Source organism: Mauremys mutica, chromosome 8, assembly GCF_020497125.1.
Source record: "Mauremys mutica isolate MM-2020 ecotype Southern chromosome 8, ASM2049712v1, whole genome shotgun sequence".
NCBI lineage: Eukaryota > Metazoa > Chordata > Testudines > Geoemydidae > Mauremys > Mauremys mutica.
The window spans coordinates 100,732,496-100,754,195 of record NC_059079.1 but is presented as its reverse complement, the minus strand read 5'-3'; the positions used below and the strand labels follow the sequence as shown (position 1 = coordinate 100,754,195).

The 21,700-nt window shown below is 40.8% G+C and overlaps 1 protein-coding gene and 1 long non-coding RNA gene across 2 annotated transcripts in view; one reads left to right on the top strand and one right to left on the bottom strand.

Moving 5' to 3' along the window:
- TRPC7 (transient receptor potential cation channel subfamily C member 7) overlaps window positions 1–21,700 on the top strand; it is a 364,174-nt gene that overhangs the window by 244,841 nt on the left and 97,633 nt on the right. The window contains exon 3 of the mRNA XM_045026121.1: window positions 4,089–4,866. Coding sequence (XP_044882056.1) covers window positions 4,089–4,866 — 778 coding nt within the window. The remainder of the gene's footprint in view (window positions 1–4,088; window positions 4,867–21,700) is intronic.
- LOC123375344 lies at window positions 546–11,233 on the bottom strand. The gene is made up of 3 exons (XR_006581409.1): window positions 11,114–11,233; window positions 6,522–6,630; window positions 546–1,863 (listed from the first exon to the last, which is right to left on the bottom strand). It is a non-coding gene; the product is annotated as an uncharacterized LOC123375344 (long non-coding RNA).

Genomic DNA, 21,700 nt, shown 5'->3' with positions numbered 1-21,700 from the left:
AGGGTTACACAACCATTAATTTTGAGAACTATTATTTTACTCAACATTCAAAACACATGTTGGGCAAACACATTGTTTAACTGAGGCTAAAGAGAGAATAGAGAGGGAATAATGATTTGTACTTTACAATACAGAAAACTTTCACACGAGCCTGTCAAAATATAGACAATATAAGAGTAACTGAGGTTCCAAATAGCATATTGGTACAAATACCCATCACATATTTTAGGAATCATTTCAATATGTATTTCCTTTAGTCATCCTTAGAGTTCTATATGTAAAAAACAGAACAGTAGATATAAGGATCAAAGAAAATGAAAAAGAAATGAATGCAGGGAGGAATCAATTCCATTATTTTTAATTATCTTTTACTCTAAAAATAATGTGTCTAGCTTTGGGTAGGATTGGATTATAAATATTTGAGGGTTAGCTATATTAATTGAAACCGGTGGGTTCCTTAAAAGTATAATTTATCCCCCCACACTTTCTAATTCAGTACTATGCCTTTAAGCCTTGATTCTGCTAAGAAATACGTTGTCTCCCCTTTTCCCCTTTTCTTTTAAATAAATTAAACATATAAAATTCTGCAGACAAATATTTTGGCAAAGAGCTTTTTTTTCCTGTCTTCTTTTCATTGCAGTCATTTCTTTATTGATTCACATCTGTAGAGTCTCATTTCCTTAATTTTTGTTCATAGTTGCAATGTTTTGAGTAGTAACATTTTAGTTTGTGTTTTTAATAGAACACAATAGTGCATCAGTTGTATAGAGACAGAGGGTGAACATTTTAAATAGGCCTATGGGAGTTTTAATGGGATTGTAGTGCCTATTTTTCCTGAATCCCTCTGAAAATAGCTGAAATCATTGCAGGAAAAGAGAGATAGTGAGTAAGGGGCTGATCCTGCAGTTCTTCACTCCCATTACATCCCCAACTTGAATTTCATTTTTGCCTAAACGAGGATTACAGGATGAGGCCCCAGAGCATAAAAGGTGCTTTTGAAAATGTCACCCAAGAAACAGACTCCTAAATTGCATTTTCAAAAATTATTTGGGCACTTAGTCAAAGATCTTTAAAGGTATTTAGGTGCCTAATTCCCACTGATATTTGGAGTTAGGAGCATGAATTACCTTTGAGGATCTGGGCTGTAGGATCTTGTCTCATTGAAAGTTAATGGGAATTAGGTACCAAGGATCTTTTGAAAATCCTATTAGTGTCTTTGGCATCTTCACACAACTAAATAGCTTTAAAAATCTTCCCCTAAGTCATTTTTGAAAATGGAACACAGGATCCTGAAAATTTTGTTCCAAATGTAAATTCCAGATGCCACTCCTATCTTTGCAGGTGTATTCCCATGGTGCGACAATGGGGGAGCTGAACGTGTGTGTCCATACACAAGGTACAGAATGGCATGGGCACGAGCTCTGTACGAGCCCCATGTGTAGCGACAGAAAGGAAGTGGGTGAGAGGCAGGACATTGGCTGGAGTAGGCTACAGCATTAGGAACCACAGGTGCTCTGTGGGAGGGAATTCTTCTTAGCCCTTCACTCCCAGCACCCAGCCCAGCTAACCCAGTCCAACTGCTGGGTAGAGGACTTTAGCCTAAGCAAGCATCCCTATGTCAACATATTGAGTGAACCCCCCTAGTGCTTTAGTGACAAATCCCACAAAGTGCTGTGTACCTCCTCCAAAATGCCAAGGGCTCTCAACTCCTAAGGACTTCTAGAGCCATTGTGGGTGGTCACCATCTTGCAGCAGCAGGCCTGAACCCAGGCAGAAATCCCCCTGGAGTCAGGATTTGGCCCAAGGTTTGCCTTTCCACAGAAGATTTCTTTCCAATGACATGGAATGTCAAAGCATGCATTCCTAGAAAAACACAATATTTTAATTGCAATCTCTGAGTTTGATCACTAGCTGTCTCAATAACATATGCAAATACAGTCATTTAAATGCAGAGCACCTTCAAACAAAAATGTTAAGATACCTGCAATCAAGTTACAATTACACTTTTTAAAGAGAACACATTACACAAGCTCAGTACGTATGATTAGTTTGAAAACTGTCTGCACAACTGGTGCAGAACAAGGCACCACACAGAATCATGTGACATGGGTATGGCTGAGTTTCCAAGATCTACGGTTATTAAATATATATCTTTGCATTGTCACTACTCCATCATAACTCAGTGCTCAGGTCAAACATCATAACTAGCTTTTAAAATGTAAAATGATAGCTGAGTTTTTCTTATGAAAATATTCAGAGATAAGGGAATAATTTTCTATTTGTCTCACTTTATGTAAAAAGATGATAAAGTGAGGCAGCTGAAATACTAATCTTCAGTGTTCATGAACAAGATTGAGGCCATAACTCATCAGAGGTGAAGGCTTCCATGAGTTATAGTGCCTTCACCATAAATGTCATTTGTTCTGCTCATCCTTCTCTACAGTATTTTAACATGCTTAATTTTTTATATTAGTTATGTTTTGGTGCGAAGTTTTATTTGAATAGTATTCTGCTTCTGCACTAATCCTTCTTACTGTTGATGTTAGAATGGAGTGGAAAACCAGTGTCTACTTTTAATCAGAGACACTGAGAAAAAGCAATGTTATTGTTCATCATTTTGGTGAATTACTTACATATATATTATATGTATGTAAGTAATTCTTGACCAAACCCTAACCTCCTTTCTCAGGCAAAACTACAAGAACTGGGCCCTTTGTATAGAGCCTTAGATTCACTTTGCCAGTGTCTGGGGTGAAAAGAAGAGGACAAGAAGGACTGTAGAGTGGCAGTTAGATAAGTTTATGAAGGATAGATCCATCAATGGCTATTAGTCAAGATGGTCAGGGACACAACCCTATGCTCTGAGTGTCCCTAAAGGTAATAAAGGTAATAATTGGAGATATACCAATCTCCTAGAACTGGAAGGGACCTTGAAAGGTCATTGAGTCCAGCCCCCCTGCCTTCACTAGCAGGACCAATTTTTGCCCCAGATCCCTAAGTGGCCTCCTCAAGGATTGAACTCACAACCCTGGGTTTAGCAGGCTAATGCTCAAAACACTGAGCTCTCCCTCCCCCCAATCTCTGAATGCTAGAAGCTGGGTCTGGATGACAAGGGTTGGATCACTTGTTAAAGTGCCTTGTTCTGTTCACTCCCTCTGAAGCAACTGGCACCGGCCACTGTTGGAAGACAGGATAATGGGCTAGATGGACCATTGCTCTGACCCATATGGCCATTCTTATGTTCTTGCTTTCTTTCTACCCACAGAATAACCACACCTCTACCCCGATATAACGCTGTCCTCGGGAGCCAAAAAATCTTACCGTGTCATAGGTGAAACCGCGTTATATCAAACTTGCTTTGATCTGCCGGAGTGCGCAGCCCTGGCCCTCCGGAGTACTGCTTTACCACGTTATATACAAATTCATGTTACATTGGGTCGCGTTATATCAGGGTAGAGATTTAATTGTTCTCATTTGTGGATTGGGAAATGACATTAGGACCGATTGTTTGTTTTGTTTTTTTAGAAAGAGTAACAAAAAAAAAAGCCCACAGAACAATAATAATTAAAAGAATATATAGGCCATTGTTTTTTAAAAATATAGGAGAATAGATAATGGGCCAGCTCCTGCTAATACTGCTTCTAGCATTCCAAACCTCTGCCCTGCTTCCAACAGTACCATTTAAAAATGAAACATTTTCATGGCAGAAAATTTGTTTTTCTTTTTTTCCAAATGTGAAACTATTCCACTCCAAACAAACAATTGCAGAGGATCCACATGCTGGGTGGGCAATATTCAGCCCTAGATCACTGACTAGCATGAAGGATGAATAGTGTGTTGCCAACAGAGCATCACCACTTGTTTCATCTGCTTGTTACATCTTGGGTAACATTTTCAAAAGAGCTTAGGTGACTTAGGAGCCTAACTTTTTGGCACTTATTCAGTAATTTGCATTATCCAGCATGTATCCTAAACCATTTTAAATACAAGGTCTTATAACAACAGAACATTTTCAACATTATTTTCAGGTTACCTCAGATTAAAAATGGCTGAGAGGATAATCAAGCTTCCTTCCTGTCTTTGTGCAGGTTGGGAAACAGCAACTCTAAAAACATGCATCGAAGGCACACAACCCTTCGGGAGAAAGGCCGGAGACAGGCTATCCGAGGCCCAGCCTACATGTTTAACGAGAAGGGCACCAGCCTGACCATGGAGGAAGAACGCTTCCTGGATTCTGCGGAATATGGCAACATCCCAGTGGTGCGGAAAATGCTGGAGGAGTCCAAAACCTTGAACTTTAATTGTGTTGATTACATGGGACAAAACGCCTTGCAGCTAGCGGTGGGGAATGAGCATTTGGAAGTGACTGAACTCCTTCTGAAAAAGGAGAATCTGGCTCGAGTTGGAGATGCACTGCTGTTGGCCATCAGTAAGGGATACGTGCGCATTGTGGAAGCAATATTGAACCATCCAGCCTTTGCACAAGGGCAGCGTCTAACACTAAGCCCCCTTGAGCAGGAACTACGTGATGATGATTTTTATGCTTATGATGAAGATGGAACTCGGTTTTCTCATGACATCACCCCCATAATACTCGCTGCTCATTGCCAAGAGTATGAAATTGTTCATATCTTGCTTCTGAAAGGGGCACGGATAGAAAGGCCCCATGACTACTTCTGCAAGTGCAATGAATGTGCCGAGAAGCAGAGGAAAGATTCCTTCAGTCACTCTCGATCAAGAATGAATGCCTACAAAGGATTAGCAAGTGCCGCTTATTTGTCTCTTTCTAGTGAAGACCCCGTTCTTACTGCTTTAGAACTAAGCAATGAATTGGCAAGACTAGCCAACATTGAAACTGAATTTAAGGTAATTCAACCTAAAAGGTTTTCCTTCAGCTAAGTGTGCTAATAGTGGCATATATTTTACATATGAAAGAGTGTTGGTCAGAAAATCAGGGTTCAGAAAGAACATCCTGAAAATTCAAAGCAAGGAATCCAATTCTAGGTCAGCCTCAGATTAAGGGAAATCTTGGTCTGAGTTTAGATTCAATTAGAGCGTCCATCAGAAATGTGAAATATGATGCATGCTTTTCAGGAGAAAAAAATGCTTCTAGTTGTCCTACCATTATGAGAAAAAACTCAGATTGAGATTTTTTTTTCCATTTCTAGAAGTGACTCCACTAGAATCTAATAAGTGCTATTTTACTCTGAACGCCAGGCATTAAAGTTCAAGTATTTACATATTGGATGATTTACTATGTTAGAGAGGACAACTGGAAAATGATTCACCCCTCCTCTCTTCACCAACACCATGTTGTATGTAAAAAAGTGAGGGCAAAGCATCCATTTTAAGTCCCTACTGAAATGCCATTTTCTTCTAAATTCCTACATATTGGCATAGAGCTGGGCAAATCTTTTTCAGTAAAAAGTAAATTTGGTGTAATAAGTATATTAAACAAGTTTGGGGAACTAAAACTATTTGTGAATTTGGGTCAAATTTGGCCAATATTTTCAGTGAATTTTTTTTCAGAAATGCTAAAAAGTTTCATTTAAACATTTTTGTTTGGAAATGACATTTTAGAAACACAATTTCATTTAGGAAATGGCAGTTTGGAACAAAGTTTGAAACCTTTTGTTCAACCCAAACAAACCATTTTTGGTTATTCATTTGGGTGGTGGTGGGGAAATAAAAGAAAAATCAGTTTTGGGTAAAAAAAAAAAAAATCCCCTCCAGAGTTTTCAAACCAAAAAAGTGAATTATTAACTCATCTCTAATTTTGATACGAGACGGAGAGAGATGGCAAAACGTCATGCCTTGTATTCTTCTCAGTAGCCCATTTCAACTCTTTACCTGCCCGTTTGCTGTTTTCTCTTGTATAGGCATTAAGATATAGGTGAAAGGGCACAGGAGTTCTCAGTATTGGTGTGGCAGAAAATATCATTCAGAGCATTTAAAATGTGTTAACTACATTTGACTGGTAACATACTACTTCTGAAATTCATAACTCTCTGTTTTTGAAAGCTAAGTTGAGGTCATCTTCACCTTTTTAACATATTGTAAGAAAACCCCCAGCTATCCAGAACTTGTACATTGCATACCATCGCCACTCAGAATTTCATGGTGTCAGAACAATGGAAAGGTGGATTTTCCTACCCCAAAAGCAAAGGCTCCTAAGTCCTGTGTTGAAGGACAATCTGTTTGGGAATCTGATCTAGATTGCTGCCCGACAAATTAGAAGTGGATAGCCCAGTGGTTAGGGTGTTACTTCAGGACTTGGGAGACCCAGCTTCAATTGCCTGCTCTGCTACATCCTTCCTGTGTGACTTTAGGCAAGTCACTTAGCCTCTCTGTGCCTCAGTTCCCCTCTGTAAAATGGGAACTTCCCCACCTTGCTGAGATGTTGTGAGAATAAATACATTTAAAGAGTGAGGTGCTCAGTTAACTACAGTGATGGGTGCCAGGTAAGTATCTTAGGTATATATACAGGTTGGTTTATCAGATTAAGAATCCATTATACCTACTCTGATTCAAATTACAAAGGTGGCACATCAAGTACTTTTTGCTCTTCAGATATTGCACTCTTCAGTTTAAATCTTGAGATCTTCTTCTCTAGATGAAGAGTAATCATAGCTGAGGTGGGGGGAAGAGGAACACAAGGAGGTAATTCTGAAAATTTCCTCTAAGACTATTCTATTTTGCTGCATTGTAAACTTCTTAACTCTCTCCTGCAAGTTACTCAACATCACCATTATGACAATGAGATTGCTAATGTCCTATGACATTGGCAAAATTTTGCTAAATCAGTAGTGTGGTTCAAGAATTTGCAGTCTTCCAGGCTAAAATTAATTGGTCATAAAAACTCAATTTCTATGGCCCACTCACCAGTTCATGAAAGTTTTCTGGCTAATGTGCAGCTACAACTCTGGTCAGTAACATAAATGCAATAAAAGTCTAGGTTGTCAGTAAATTGGGGTAGGATGCCAGTGAGGAATCCATTTTTTTTTAATTTGAAAAACCATTCAAGTGTTGAAGTATCGTTTTCAGAATTCCTCACCAGACAGTCTCTGAATTAGAAGTGACAAGAACTGTATATCTTTTCAAGAGTTGCCTTCTAAATTAACTAGAAACATTATTATACTGGCAAGATGATTGATCCCCTTTGGAAATAAAATTAAGAGCCAGATCCTGCAAACTTTTACCCATGCAAATAAGGAATTGCAGGATCGAATTCCAACACAGTGTTAAAATGTAAAAAGGGAGATTTTCTTGCAACACTTCGTGGAAGTAGTCCATACATAAGCAGTCCCATTAATTTCAGTGAGACTACCTTCATGAGGAACAACTGCAGGATCAAACCCACAGTTAGTAGTATTAGCATCTCATTAATGTTCCAGATCCCATCCAGTAGAAAATGGCATGCTATTCCATTTAAGGGGCATCAGCGGCTTTCAGCATTACATGGCTGTCAGCTCTGATAAATCTCTCTATGCTTAACTGTAAATATATTTTTACCAGAACCTGGTTCTTGCTCTAGACCAGATCTACCATGTAAAGGAATCCTCCTGAAGTTACCAACAAAGAGGAGATAATATACGATGGGGTTGGATACTTTAGAAACATCTGAGATTATGAGAGAGCCATAGACAGACAAGGATAAGGTGTTATGAAACTTTCCATCATCTCCACTCATGTTTGTTTGTGATGGGTTTCCCATTCCTGTCTCTTTGTGGAAGGTCCTCTGTATCACATGGAAAGATCTAGAAAACATTACTCATAGTTTATTTCACATTTCCACAATCTTTTAATTTAGCCTCTAGAGTCAGTGACATGCAAAGTTTCAAGGACTTCAAACATATTTATAATGTAGGAATCTATACATTTTCTCATTTCTCAGTTTTATCACCTTAACCTTATAGATGGGACACAGAATTAGGTACTAATACAGCTAATTTAAAATCTGTACAGAAGGCAGCATTTGGGATTTGTGAAAGAAGGTAAACCAAGCCCCACTTTCCATGGGTGACATTTTGTGAGATTTTGTTCATAGACAGAAGAAATTTTTAATTGCTGATTTTTTTAAAAGTCCCGGTAAGACTTGTATAATGATAGCAAATCTGCAAAATGTAATGAAATCAGGCAAGTTTTAATAACATTTCTCAATCTGGAAAATAAAAAGAGAAAGGAATTGTTACTCAATTTTTGCCTTTTGTTGCCTATATCTGTACTTACTAACAATCTAAAATCCAAAATCATTATCCTCTGGACTCTTATATTCATACAACCTCAGTAGCACACTGTCTTGCGGAACATACTTGACAGTAGAGGGGAACACTACCCTCAGCTGAAGTGCATGATTTAACTTTTAAAGATGGCGGCAGGCAGATACTCAGCAGTGAGATTATTTTCCCTTCTTTTGAAGAAATTCACAGCATAAGGGGATAATAAATATGTGCCTATTTTTAGCTCTTGTCACTACTCCAAGTGAATTTTATACAATAATGGTATTCAGCATGTCAGATTAGCCCCACACAGAAGTTACATTTCTGGGGTGCGTAAACGCTTAGATTTGTTAAATTTGATGCACAAGTGAAAGTTGAAATCGTTTTTAGACACATTAATTTCTGATAGTGAGTAAAAATTGGTGAAGTTCAGTTGCTCTGGTTATGAGAGGCCAAATAAATTAGGGGTGGCAAATGAGGAGGCACTCATTTCAACATAGCTGGGTGAGAATTTATTATCCATTCCCATTTACCACAATGGGAGCTGCATGGCTAACTCTCCGCCTAAAGCCAGGGCCACCCAAGGGGGGGGGGGACAAGTGGGGCAATTTGCCCCAGGCCCTGGGCCCCGCAGGGGCCCCCATGAAAGTTTTTCAGGGCCCCTGGAGTGGGGTCCTTCACTTGCTCTGGGGGCCCTGGAAAACTCTCATGGGGCCTAGGGACCTGGAGCTTCTTCCGCTCTGGGTCTTCGGCGGCAATTCGGAGGCGGGGGGTCCTTCTGCTCCGGGACCCTCCGCCGAAGTGCCCTGAAGACCCGCGGCGGGGGGTCCTTCCGCCACGGGACCCGCTGCCAAAGTGCCGGTCTTCGGCGGCAATTCGGCAGCCCCCCACTGCTGAAGACCCCAGGCCCCCTGAATCCTCTCGGCGGCCCTGCCTAAAGCACTGCCAAACTGACCTTAAATTACTTTACACAGTGGGACACAGACAATAGACCCAACTGCAATGTGGCAGATTCACACTGTAGAGCAACATCTACTCTTTGGTCCCAGAGAGCCTACACATGTTTGATGGGACAAGCTCAGTCTCTGGTAGCTAAGGGTGAAGTTATCTCATTCATTGCATTTTACATACCTTCAATTGTCACTATAAACTCCCCCATTGAACTCTATGGTTTTTTTAGTTTGGTTCACTAGCAAGGTCAGGATAGTCTGTCATGTTGCTTCCTAGATATTAAGTAAAGGTATCAGAATGAAGATTTGCAGGAGGCAGACTGAAACTGACAGAGCAAGGAATAGTAATATACATACTGGCCCAGATATTCACATGATGTAAATCAATGGAAGTTTATCAATTCACACCAGCTGAGGATCATGGCCACTAATTAGAATGAATGCAAATGGGATGGACCAGCATTGCTTCAGATGATATGGGAAGCAAGAGTCTGCCTTGCAAGGTTTATTGATGAATAAGGCCTGAAAAAAAGACATGTGAGGGATAGCAATATTAATGGTATTGGACTGATTTTGTATTTCATGACCTTCCTTAGACTTATGCAGCTCCCATGCCTTGCAAATAAAGAGCTCCCTTATTAATGTTAAAGGAAAAGAAAGCTGTTTGAGATGCAGCTGCATGGTTCTGAAATGAAATTACTGAATTAAAAAAAAGCAAAATATATGCAATGAAAATGTTAAACTGGCTGTTTGTGCTGAAAATTCTCTTGCCTGCCTCTGTCAGGCTCACATTGTAGTTCCATTAAAGGACTTGGTGACTAGCCTGGAAAGGAAAAAATCATTACAAATGTGGCTTTTTGAAAGTTTATGAAAGGTAGAAGTAGAGGTCTGAGTCACAGGGAGTGCTCGAGGGGCATTTATGCATGGGTTATATGCAGATTTGACAGGGGCGGGGGGGAATATCACTCCTTCCAAGCAAAAGCTCTGTGAGAAAAGTGTTCATGTTTACCTGCTTTAACAAGCTAAAGCACATACCCTTCTGGTCTGATTCTGGGAGTAATTTAACTGACATCAGTGGGGCTGATTCTGCATTGCCACGTGGCCACTTTATGTAAAGGCAGCAGCTCTCCCACTGGGTTTTACCTCTACTGTAGGGGCTTCCTCTGACAATGGAGTGCTGGTGTAGCCAGTTCTATATTGCCCTACTCTCATGGCTCCCAGGTGAGGTGTGTGTGGCTAGAGCACTTGTGCTCCCTCTCCTCTGCTGACACAATGGGTTTTTGTGGGGCCAAGCATGTCTAAAAGCAGCCCTGAGACTGCTCTAATTTATGTCAGGTGCTGGGTAAATTCAGAGTTAGCTTCAAATATGGTAAGGGCTAACCAATGGCTGATGCTTCCCTGGAGCCCTGCTGGTACATGGAACCTCATGATGCCTCTTTTATCAAGTTACTTTTTAAGAGCTGAACATCCCTCTAAGCAAAACACAATCATTATCTTATTTTAAAACATTGACTAACTACTCATAAATGAGAATCCTAAACAAAGAAAGGGGTTATAAATTATGTATCAAACTTTAAGTGGTTTATAATATATTGCTGAATGAAGCCCTAAGATATCAAGAATTGCAAGAGCAAATCATTAAGAACAGCAAGTTACAACCTGCAGAATAATACTGTATAATGAAATTCCACCCTAGAATTTAGACACATTGCAGCTTAATACGTTATCAAGCAGACCAAATTTTAATGTATTTAATTTGCATGGGTTTATATTATTTTGTATTAAGAACACAATTGATAAAGTTAAATAGTAATCACATATATCCACAGTCTGGTACCACTACTTACTCCTGTTGAGAAATACTTGACTGCAATAGTATTCCCATTTAAATGAAGGGTGGCAGCATCTGGCCTTTAGTCAGAATAAGAACAAATCTGCGCTCACCTACACGCTGAATCCTGCTTCTCTTACACATGCAAGTAGGGATGTTAAAGTCACTTCTAGCAAGAATAAAGTTTGCAGTGTTTGTCCCACCCTGTGGATACAAGTCAATAGGAGTTGCACTCATGTACCTGAAAGCAGGATGTATCTAGTGAAAACCCTTTTAAATGTCACCTTCATATAATGCAATATGTAAATTTCTTCACAAGTACCATCTGCAAACAACCAGGTGACTCATTTCTTAAATTGGAAAGTGGAATTTCCCAGAGCAGAGTCAGTATAAAAATTGGCTACACGCTCATTGATCTCTTTAGATGATTATATGTTTAGCAAACATTTTGATGGCAATGTCCTTGTGGATAGCTTTGACATAAATATCAGACTCAATTTAATGCCACTGTAGACAAGTTGTGAAAATGGTGAGAGAAATGTAGCACAAACTGGCCTTTATCTAACTGTTTACTCTCTCTTCTCCCCTGGAATTACCCTCTCCCTCTTTTCTTCTACTGAGATCCCATATTAGAGGCAGGTCTCTTTTAGGACACTGCATTCTCCCTAAATAGCATTCAAGCTGCATGCTTCAGAATCACTAAATGTCCTTTGTGATAAAGACAGCATCATCCAAATCATTCCATATAGCCATCTAAGCAAATTAAATTACAGGGTGGCAAAGGAGGATATGAAAAGATCTCACCAATCAGAAGTGTTATAATAAGCTCTCCGTTCACATTGATTAAAATGTTACTGCAGATATGATCAAAGCCACCACCTGGAACACACATGGTGTATGGGCCTTGTTTATTAATCCTGCCAGCGTTGTCAATTCCTCTACTTCAGTTAACACAGGAACATATTTTTCTTTCACTCATCCTCCACTGGCTTCCATTGCTGCTCTACCTGTTGCCCTGTATATTTACAGATCTTTGAAAAATCAGAAAGACCCAAACCCACAATCTAACTTTGCACCTGCTGTTTTGGGCCTGGGACAGAGTCTTGTGAGTTCAAACGTTTGCAGATGGCTGACTACCTGCTTAGTGGGCTCCAATGACATTTGCAACAGCAAATCAAGTAATTGGACAGTCAGGGCCATATCCACAACAGGTGTAAGTCAGTGCTAATGTCAGTGGAGCCACACCAATTTGCACCAGCTGGCCCCTAAATGTTTAAAGTCACAATTAAATGCTCCTACAGATGTCTCCTGCTATCAAATGGGGAGTGCAAAATTCCAACTGCAAATAGTACAGGAAGTTTTCCTATATTGTCTAGCTTAATAATTTTCCACTAAAAATTCTATTCCCATAGTTTTTCTAATCTGGTGCATAATGTTTAACTTCTAAAATGTAATTGAAGTAAAGTTTTTAAGGGAAGTGACATTCTAAACTCCCCCAGAATTGCTTGGATTTACTGTACACAAAGATTTTGCACTCTGATGCGGCTACTATGTCACTAATGCTGTGATCCTAAAGTCAGTCTTCCTGTGACCAGACAAGTAGCTATTGCAATGCTTACATGCCCTCCTGTGCCCAGCATAGATGGTGTAACCAGGGAAAAGTAAGATAACTAGGGAAATCTCTGGCTGCCATGTGGGCTCTTTGGGGCCATTAACAATTGGCATATATCAGAGCAGTCTTCTGGTTGCTCTAAGTAATGCTGGTTGGACTAGCTCAGCATGTAGTGGGCCAAGGTTGTTCCACAAAAGGCTCCTTTGCAAACTCGCTTCTGAGATCATGCTGTGTGTTTCTCAGCTGTAGCTGAAGATCTGGACCTGGCAGCCCGGTGATCCCATTAAATGATATACTTGGCATGGATTGCTCTGTACTTTGTCCAGCTCTTTTTATTGTGATTTAAATGTAAGAGGCAATTATAGCAGTTCTCTTGGCTGACTCACCATCACTATGTGGGCCCACAGCATACAATTTGTGATTTATAAGCACAGAAGGAAGGCTCCTGATCTCGAAAAGTGTAAGTGGAAAGAGCGTGGGAGTATCAGTAATTTGCCCTCGCCAGATTATTGAGCCACTTCTCTCCAGATTCCATGCTTGCCTCTGGCCCTTACATTTCCTTATGGTTATGAAGATGACTTTAAAAAAATCTCTTTTACACAGTGCCATATTATTGCTATTATCTTCTTATAGCAGAAAAATGATTGATTGCAATGGACTGACACAGCTTACAGAGGATGCTTTTGAAATGAGTGAGATGGGGAAGATCTTTAACATGTGGCTTCAGTAGTTTTAAAGTTCATTTAGAGCTTGTGAAAGGTCCCAGGGTGCTAACCCTGTGAGATGAATTTTGCTGTTTACTCACAAAATAGTTACAGCTTGGATAGTGGCAATGAAAAGTGCTCTCTTGTAACTCCACTACTTTTACTTGCGTTCCTCAGCTCGGCTCTAGAGGCAACACCTGTTGGGGAAAGATGTCTCAGTTCAATTCCCATGCTCAGCCAGTCCTCGCGAATGGCACAACGGTGTCTGTTAGTGTCAGCTGCGACACTAGTATGACAGGCATTCTGTGGTATCTGCCAAATAGCAACTGGATTGACATTACCACTTTGGAGGAAAGATAGCCCAGTGGTTAAGGATGATACCTTTGGACGTGGGATGCCTGCATTTAATTCCCCCACCCTGACATAGCCTTCCCATATGCCCTTGGGCTAGTCACTTAGTTTCTGTGTCTGAGTTTCTCATCTGTAGAATTGGGATAATAGCACTCTCTATTGTGAGGATAAATACATTACATTCTCTGAGGTACTCAGATACCATTGTAATACAGGTCTGTGATGGAGCAGAGAAACAACCGCTTGGCACAGCAGGGGTTAAAGAAAAGCTTTGTGTTCAGCTAGCCCTGCCCCATTGTACCTGAAGCCAATGCCAAGCCTGGAGGCGGGGAAAAGAAGGGAGCCTGGCTCAGTTGGGAGCTGACTGGTGAGGAGACAGGAGCTCTCTGTTTGCCTGCCTGAAGGGACGGATCAGTGACCTGCCAGCCATCATAGGCACTGGAGGCAAGTAAGCCTTCCCCTGTGAAGGGGAGTCTGCAGATAAGCCCCAACTGCGGGGAAACTGGACTAGTGGGGCCACACCCAAACTAAAGGACTTTAGTAGAAAGTGGTCCAGGGAAACTGGTCTTGACCTCACCCTGCCAGGAGGGACACTCATCTCCCCTGTTTAGGGGTTGAACTACAAAGGGCCCTGGGCTGGGACCTGGTGGAGAGGGAGGACCCCGGTCCCCCTACCATTCCCTCTGAATAATGATCTAGCCACTAGACCACCTGGCCACCCAAGGCCCTATCACAAGGCCATATATCTGCCTTAGAGGGATTGATAAAATTAAATTTCACATAATCTTCTAAAGAGTTTAACTATTCAAATAGAAAACACTGAATAGTTTTTGTTTATAAACTTGTGAGAAAGTTGCTGAGGAAATAATAAATGTAAAAAAAACCAAAAACAAACCCCAAGCAAAAAGTCAAATGATCTGAATTGTTTGTAAAAAAAAAAAAAATCATTGATTGCAAAAGCTGAGCTCCGTAGCCATGAGTGGGAGTTATTTTGATATGAACAATAGAGGCTACGCTCGGAGGAAAAAAATCAATAGAACTGAGCTACACAAACAGAATCAAATATAAATGCAGGACTGTTTCTGTGAGGATGTGAGGGGGGGAAGGAATACTACCAAACTAATAATGAATAGTGATAAGACCACAGCATGGCATTTAAAAGATTGAGAGAGCTTTTTTTGTTAAGGGAGAGATTTTTGTCTCTGGCGATATTGCTGCATTGGAGATGGTATCATTATAACCCATTCATCTGCTTGCTACCATGCTGAATGAAATTACACTTTGTAAAGATAATCATGGGGATTCATGGGCTGAAATCTGCTACCTCTCTGTTGCCATGGAGGGAATGTTGCAGAACTACTACAGTGGGTGGCATGGAAGCACACAAGTCACCCAAGGGTGCTCTGCAGCTCTTTGCATGGTGGAGAGAGAAATTTGAGGGTGGCTCTCTCCATGGGATTGTGCATGAGCAGGCAGTTCGAGGAAGAGGCAGGGCTGATGAGTCAGCTACAGGCTCTAGTTACAGATATGTTCCACCTGTATAGAAGTTCTGCACCCTGCCTGTAGGTTTAGGGAGGAGGATTCCATACCAGCTCAGATGAGAGCTGGTGTGAGTATACGTACATGAAATGGGAATCACACCCCTACCTCCTAGTGCAGACATAGCCTTAGTTACTTGAGCATAGCCTATAGCATGGGCAGAGCAGTTGCAATTTGTCAAGCCAACCTTCGCACTGGTCCCAGGTTGCAAAAGTGGCTGCCTAAAATAGTTGCTCACTTGGCATTTTTGCATGCAGGATCTATGGTTGAGATTGTCCAAGACAGCTGGGGGATTTAGCTACTAACTTCAGTGACTTCTGGTTAAATTTCCTACTCATCTTTGACTACCTGAGCTCACATACAGGTGGGGTCTTATCCAACTTCCATAAAAGTGAATGTAAAGTCTCGCACTGGTTTTATTAGCCATTGGGTTGGGACCTACTGTGAAATTCTCTTCCTGTTTGCCACTATGTTTTATGGACTAATCATAGACAAAGATTAAAAGTGAACTAGCCATGGGAGCAAGGAAACAGCAGCAGTATTAAAAATTAAAGCCCCTGTTGCTTTCTATAACAGTACATGTTAAGCAAGCAGCACCAGTCTGGATTAAAATTTGATTGGATTTGTGGATATTTTTCCCTTACAGATAATCTGAACAAAGAGTATTTATAACCTGTAGATAAATATGTAGGGGTCTGTTCTCCACTCCTGTGGCACAAAAAAATGGAGAACAGAACCCCTGAGAGAAATATAGAACTTGTAAGATTCCTGGAGGTACTTAATTAAATCACAGTGTGCTTCAGGAGCATTTCACGTGGCAGGTAGAGGGCTAAAAAAGCTGAGTATTGTTTTCTCAACAGGCCAGAGCATGAAAAATAACTGTAAGTATAGAATTCAATTATCAGTACATCTGGGAACTTTTTAATTATACCATAAAGCAGTTTTAGAAAGAGAACTTAATTAGTTTTGAATATAAAATATTAAGGGTTATATTGTTACCTGGACTATGTATGCGGACAAGTGAGTCAGAGGGAATAAGAAAACCCCTCATCCCTCCCTTATACTGCTAGGTCTCTGGGGAGGCTGAAGTAATATGCATTTGCCTATTCCCTCCCTGAAACAGTTGGGTCGGAAGGGGCAATGTATGGGCATAGTCTTGGTTCTACCCTCCCCCAGTCTCTTCCTCGCCCCCTACATACATACCCTGCCTAGAGCAGCGAGGCCAGCATGGAGTGAGAGGTATAGGGAGTAATTTCTTGATGGTATTGGCCAGCAGTAAACTATTACCCTTGCAAGCAAACTGAGCTGAGAGGAAACTTTGGCTCCCTAATTCCTTCCCTGGGATGCTCCCAGAAAGGAGCACCTGGGAGCACTGCTTCTTATTATAGCTTGCTTCCTTGTGACCCTAAACAATTAAAGCTTTTACTCTGCTCCTTCCCTCGGAAACTGCACAATAGTAGAGTCCAATATATTACCAAACAGAGCTGAGCCAATGGCAGGAAATGGTTTCTGCAAATGTTCATTTGGATTTGGCAATCAGGGGCGGCTCTAGGAATTCTGCAGCCCCAAGCAGGGCAGCGCGCCGCGGGGCGCGCTCTGGCGGTCGCCGGTCCCGCCGCTCCAGGGGACCTCCTGCAGACGTGCCTGCGGGACGTCCACTGGAGCCGCCTGCCGCCCTCCCGACAAAATGCCGCCCCAAGCGCGCGCTTGGCGCGCTGGGGTCTGGAGCCGGCCCTGTTGGCAATGAATCTAGGTTGGATTGTATCTGAGATCCTTCCATTCAACAAAAATGCTGAATATTTTGTGTACTGTTCAGAAACATATTTCACAATTTTTCATTCAGTAATTGACTCACTGTATACTGGTTTTACGATCTTCAGCCAGCTCTGAAGCTGGTGAAAAGATATTTGGCAAATCAAGTATTTGATGGATACCACTTGAAACCTCAGAGGATAATGGGCCCAATTGTCAGCGAGTGTAAATGTCCTGTATATTTTCCAACATCTATTTATCCCAGCTTTGAGGATCTGGCCCATTAGATTTGGTGAATACTTTGGGATCTATGTGCCGATGTAATTGTTATATAGAGTACCGCAGTGTGTGCTTTGGACTGTCCTGTTCCAAAATCCATTCACCATGTTCACATTCAAACTCAATATTTCTGTGCTTTATCAGATATGTAAAAAATGGCAGGCTATTAATGAGTCACTCTTTAACACATCAAGCACCTTTTCAAAGCCCAGTTTAATTGTTTTAGACAGTGTCAGACGAGTAGTGTCTGAAATTGTATTGTGCTCCTGTACAACAGAGTAATTAGCATTTTTTCATCCCTAGAGTTAATGTTGAACTGAATTAATACACAGAGCACATGAGAGAACAGAACCTGACCTTGCTTGTTCAAGGGGCTATTTCTGCTGTAGCCCTCACATCTCTCCTTATTTCTCTCAAATCTAACCCACTCATGTCTAGTGTCTCCATTTCCCTCACCTACTTCTTGTGTCCAGTTCAGAGAGCAGGATTCTGAGCTTTATCCCAAATTAGTGCCTGATAGCACCACTTTTGTGGAGTGAGGAGAAGCTGCTCTTTTTTAGGCACTACGTGCTAATTAGTCTGTTGGACATTAAGTCTCCACTCTCCACCAGCAGAATCACCCACGTGTGGGGCAAAAAGAGGCCCTAAAACATATAAATCCACCATTAGTGCATGACAGAACCTCTACATGGCCATGCAATTATCTAGATCCCGCTCCGCTAATCCAAAGTCAAAACTACTTGTCATTCTTAAACCTGGTTCCCATCCCATGTTGTGATGAATCCCCGATGAAGAACAAAGCTTGTGCACCGCATCCTTTTTGTCTGCATGGTTAGAACGTAAATAGAATGGTAGAACAGTAATGAGAGCATATGCACAGAGGTCTTGTATTGTGGTGGGAACTGTAGAAACTGGTGATTAAGGTGCAATAATAGTTTGCATTTCAATCTTCCATTTTGGATCTGATGCTTTCCTGGTTTGGCCTTTGCACAAGAGTGTGGGGGGGCTCTTCATTTGCTTGCTTGCGCGTTTGCTGCTTGTTTTTTAGTGTTTTGCCCAAACCTAGTCATTCACTTTTTAAAACAAAGGGATTTCCTCTTCACTGCTTGGCAGCTTGTGCAATCCTTTAGACCTGTGCAAAGCGGGTTTTAAATGCTGCCAGATTAGAGACATAGACTTTGAGACATAGGCTACATCTACACTTGGAACTAGGGTTCTGCTTGCCAGCTCAAGTGGAACTAGTGCTAGTTCTAGCCACAGTAGAATGGGCAGTGGAGAGCGGTGGCATGGGGTAGCTGTCCCAAGAACATGCCCATGGGGTACGGGGCAGCTAGCTTGTGCTGCTGCCTGTAGCCCTGCAGCACCACTTCTATTTTTAGAGCAATGAGAGCTAGTGTGGTTATGTCTACTCAAGCTAGGAAACACATTCCTAGCTCCAAGCACAGCTGTAGTCTTAGTTGTGCCGCCTCTCAAGCCCAAGTGTCAGTGACTACCCAAGGTGTTATACTGGGAGAGCTGAGCCCAAGGAAAGTGGAAAATATTAACAAAACTCCTCCCAATATTCTTGGAATGATTTTAGCACTGAAATGACTTGAGGTGGAAATCACAAATTGGCATGGAAGCAGCCCTTATGGAGAGAAATGCCTTTGAGCGTTCTGGTGAAATTTGCATTTGATATGACTTTTCAAGAACAGGCTGCACAGATGCCATGTTTCTCACAGAGACTGGTACACAGATAATGACCGTTGTGTTGCATTTGCACTGATGGCTAACTTAGCTGAGCAGTGAAAGATTTTTCTGAAGGTGAAAGCAGAAAAAGATTATTCACATGGAAAGTTTTCCACATCCAGGATCTGTAAGTCCTTTCTGGCCTTAAAATCGTTGCATCTATGCATTAATTAATATTTGTAGAGAACACTGAAAATTCAGAAGTATGCTATGCATTTGGGGCACTAATGTTGTCTTTTTAGTGCCTGTTCTGTGGCTAAATCACTTTCCCCCATATCAGTCTGGCATATTTCACAAGTAAAATATTTTTAAAATGTTGCTTAAGAAAAGTTTCCCCTCAAGCCCTTCAGGATGTCTTAGAAGTGAAGCCAAACTTCTGGAACATGCAACTGGGTTGAAAAATGTGTTTTATACATCAGAATGTGAAGGTATCATCACTCTCATGCATATCAGGAATGTTATTATCCAGCCCAAATTACCCATGTTCAGGTGTGTTGGGAAGACTGGCATAAATGCAAGGTGTGATAGTGGAATATCATAACTCAGCCACCTATCGCTCATGTCTGCACTAGGAAAACTAGAAATTGTAATTCACAAAATGTGCAGATGCACCATTGGTACCAGTGGTGGGAGCTGTGGAGAAGGGAATCATGCATATTTGCCACTATATCATCTAGTCCTGATCTGAGGAAAGTCAAATGACATTGCGGTAAAAACTCATGACTAGAACAGGTCAAAAATTTGCTGACGGAGCTTTCTTCTCTTAGAAAATGCTGTTTTGTTGAACTCAAAACTTTCAGTGGAAACATTTCAATTTCTACAACATTTTTGTTTAGGGATAAAAACATTGGAATGGAACATTTTGAGTTTTCATTTTGAAATGGCTCATTTTGAAATTTATATTTATATAAAAAAGGTCAGTCAGAACAAAATGTTTTGATTATCAAACCAGAAGTTTTCAATTGACCCAAAATGAGGGTTTTTTTCCCCAAAAAATTTCATTTCATGGGAAATTTTGAAATATTTTGTTTTTATTTTAGTTTGGAATGAAGACCAAATTTGAAACACTGAAATTTCAGTTCTGTGGGAAATTCCAAAGTTTTAAACAGCTCTGCTCCTGAGACTTACAACTTCCACAGATGTTACCATCAGTGGAGAGTTTTGGGTGCCAATATTTTTAGTGTAGAAGCAGCCTTTTGGTCATGGGATGTTTGTTAACTTCACAACTCATCTGGCAGTTTTTCTGTTTATACCCAATGGTCAGACAGTCAGAATTTCATCTGTGGTACTTATTATTATTTGTCATTTGCATCATGGTAGTGCATAAAACAGAGATCAGGACCCCTTTGGATTGGTACCATACATGACCAAAAGATGGTTTGATTCCCTTTACAATCCAAGTATGTGCTCAGACAACAGGTGGATACAACTAACAAGTGGGTGAGCACAAAATAACAGTGAGATCATTATTATTAGCATAACCAGCAGCAGTCTTGGCAGGCCAGTTGCTTAGCCATTGTTGACGTCTTTGTAGGTGTCAGATGACGGTGAGTTTGAAGGAGGCATGGGCATAGACAATTTGGGGCTATGCCTCCCCCAAAATGTAGGGATTGCATTAATGAATAAAGGAAACACTGAATATGGAACAGGAGCTCGTTTGGCTCATTTTATTAAAAGTGGGCAAATTTAGTCGTGGTACAAAACTATTCATTAAAGCAATACTCAACAGCTATTGTTTCATTACTTTTTAACTCTAACTCCCTACTCTCCAAAATAAATAAAATAACGTATGCCTGTGGGAGGAGTTTGAAGGAGAACAATGGCACTTTATGGATTTTTTTCCCCCATGCATAAGAGTAAGTGCAAAAGATTGTCGTTGACTGGTTGGGAATTGATCTGCTTGGAGGGCCATTATATTTACTGCTACACCATCAATGCCTTAAAAGATAAACTCAGACCTTCATATTTCAAACACCTGTTTGTTAAAAGTTACAAAACCAATTATCTGAAATATTGTAATAGATTTTGAAGACGCATACAGGATGGAAATGTGTTTGTGTGCAGAAGGGTGCTCTCATACATAGTGATCTCACAAAGTCCATACAGATTTGTTAACACTGAGTCTATTTCAATTTTTAAATTTCTTTTATTTGGGGAAATGTTTGCACAATAGTTTCGTAATGTCAAGGCATAAAGGGCAACAATTTTATTATGCAACATAACTTACCAACCCTGAACCATCATTTTCAGGTAAGAGATTTGGCTAGGGAATACTTCACACAAGGTTTTTTGGCACTGTTTGCCAGGTCCTCTAACAGAGGCAGTTCATTCTAATGTTTCAAACATGGGTCATGGTTTTATCCCTGCTCATTGTGACACTGTGGACAATTCATTTTAATTCTCTGGGCCTGAGTTTCCCTATACCCAAAATGTGGATGACAAACAGATGTTTTTAAAATTAACTTTGAAATAGGAAAAAAAAAATACTCAGAAATTCAGAGTAAAATCCTGGCTCCCATGAAGTCAATGGCAAAACACCCACTGATCTCTGTGAAGCCAGGATTTCACCCTCAGTCTTTTAAAGAGCCATTTGGGAGGCGGAGGAGATTGGACTGGACTGTGTTTTTGTTTGATTTTGTTGTTTTGGTTTTTGTGGGGTAATTTATTGATTAAGTCTGATGGTGCCCACAGCTTGATAGGTGCCTCTCTGGAAGTAACTGAATTTCTTACAAATA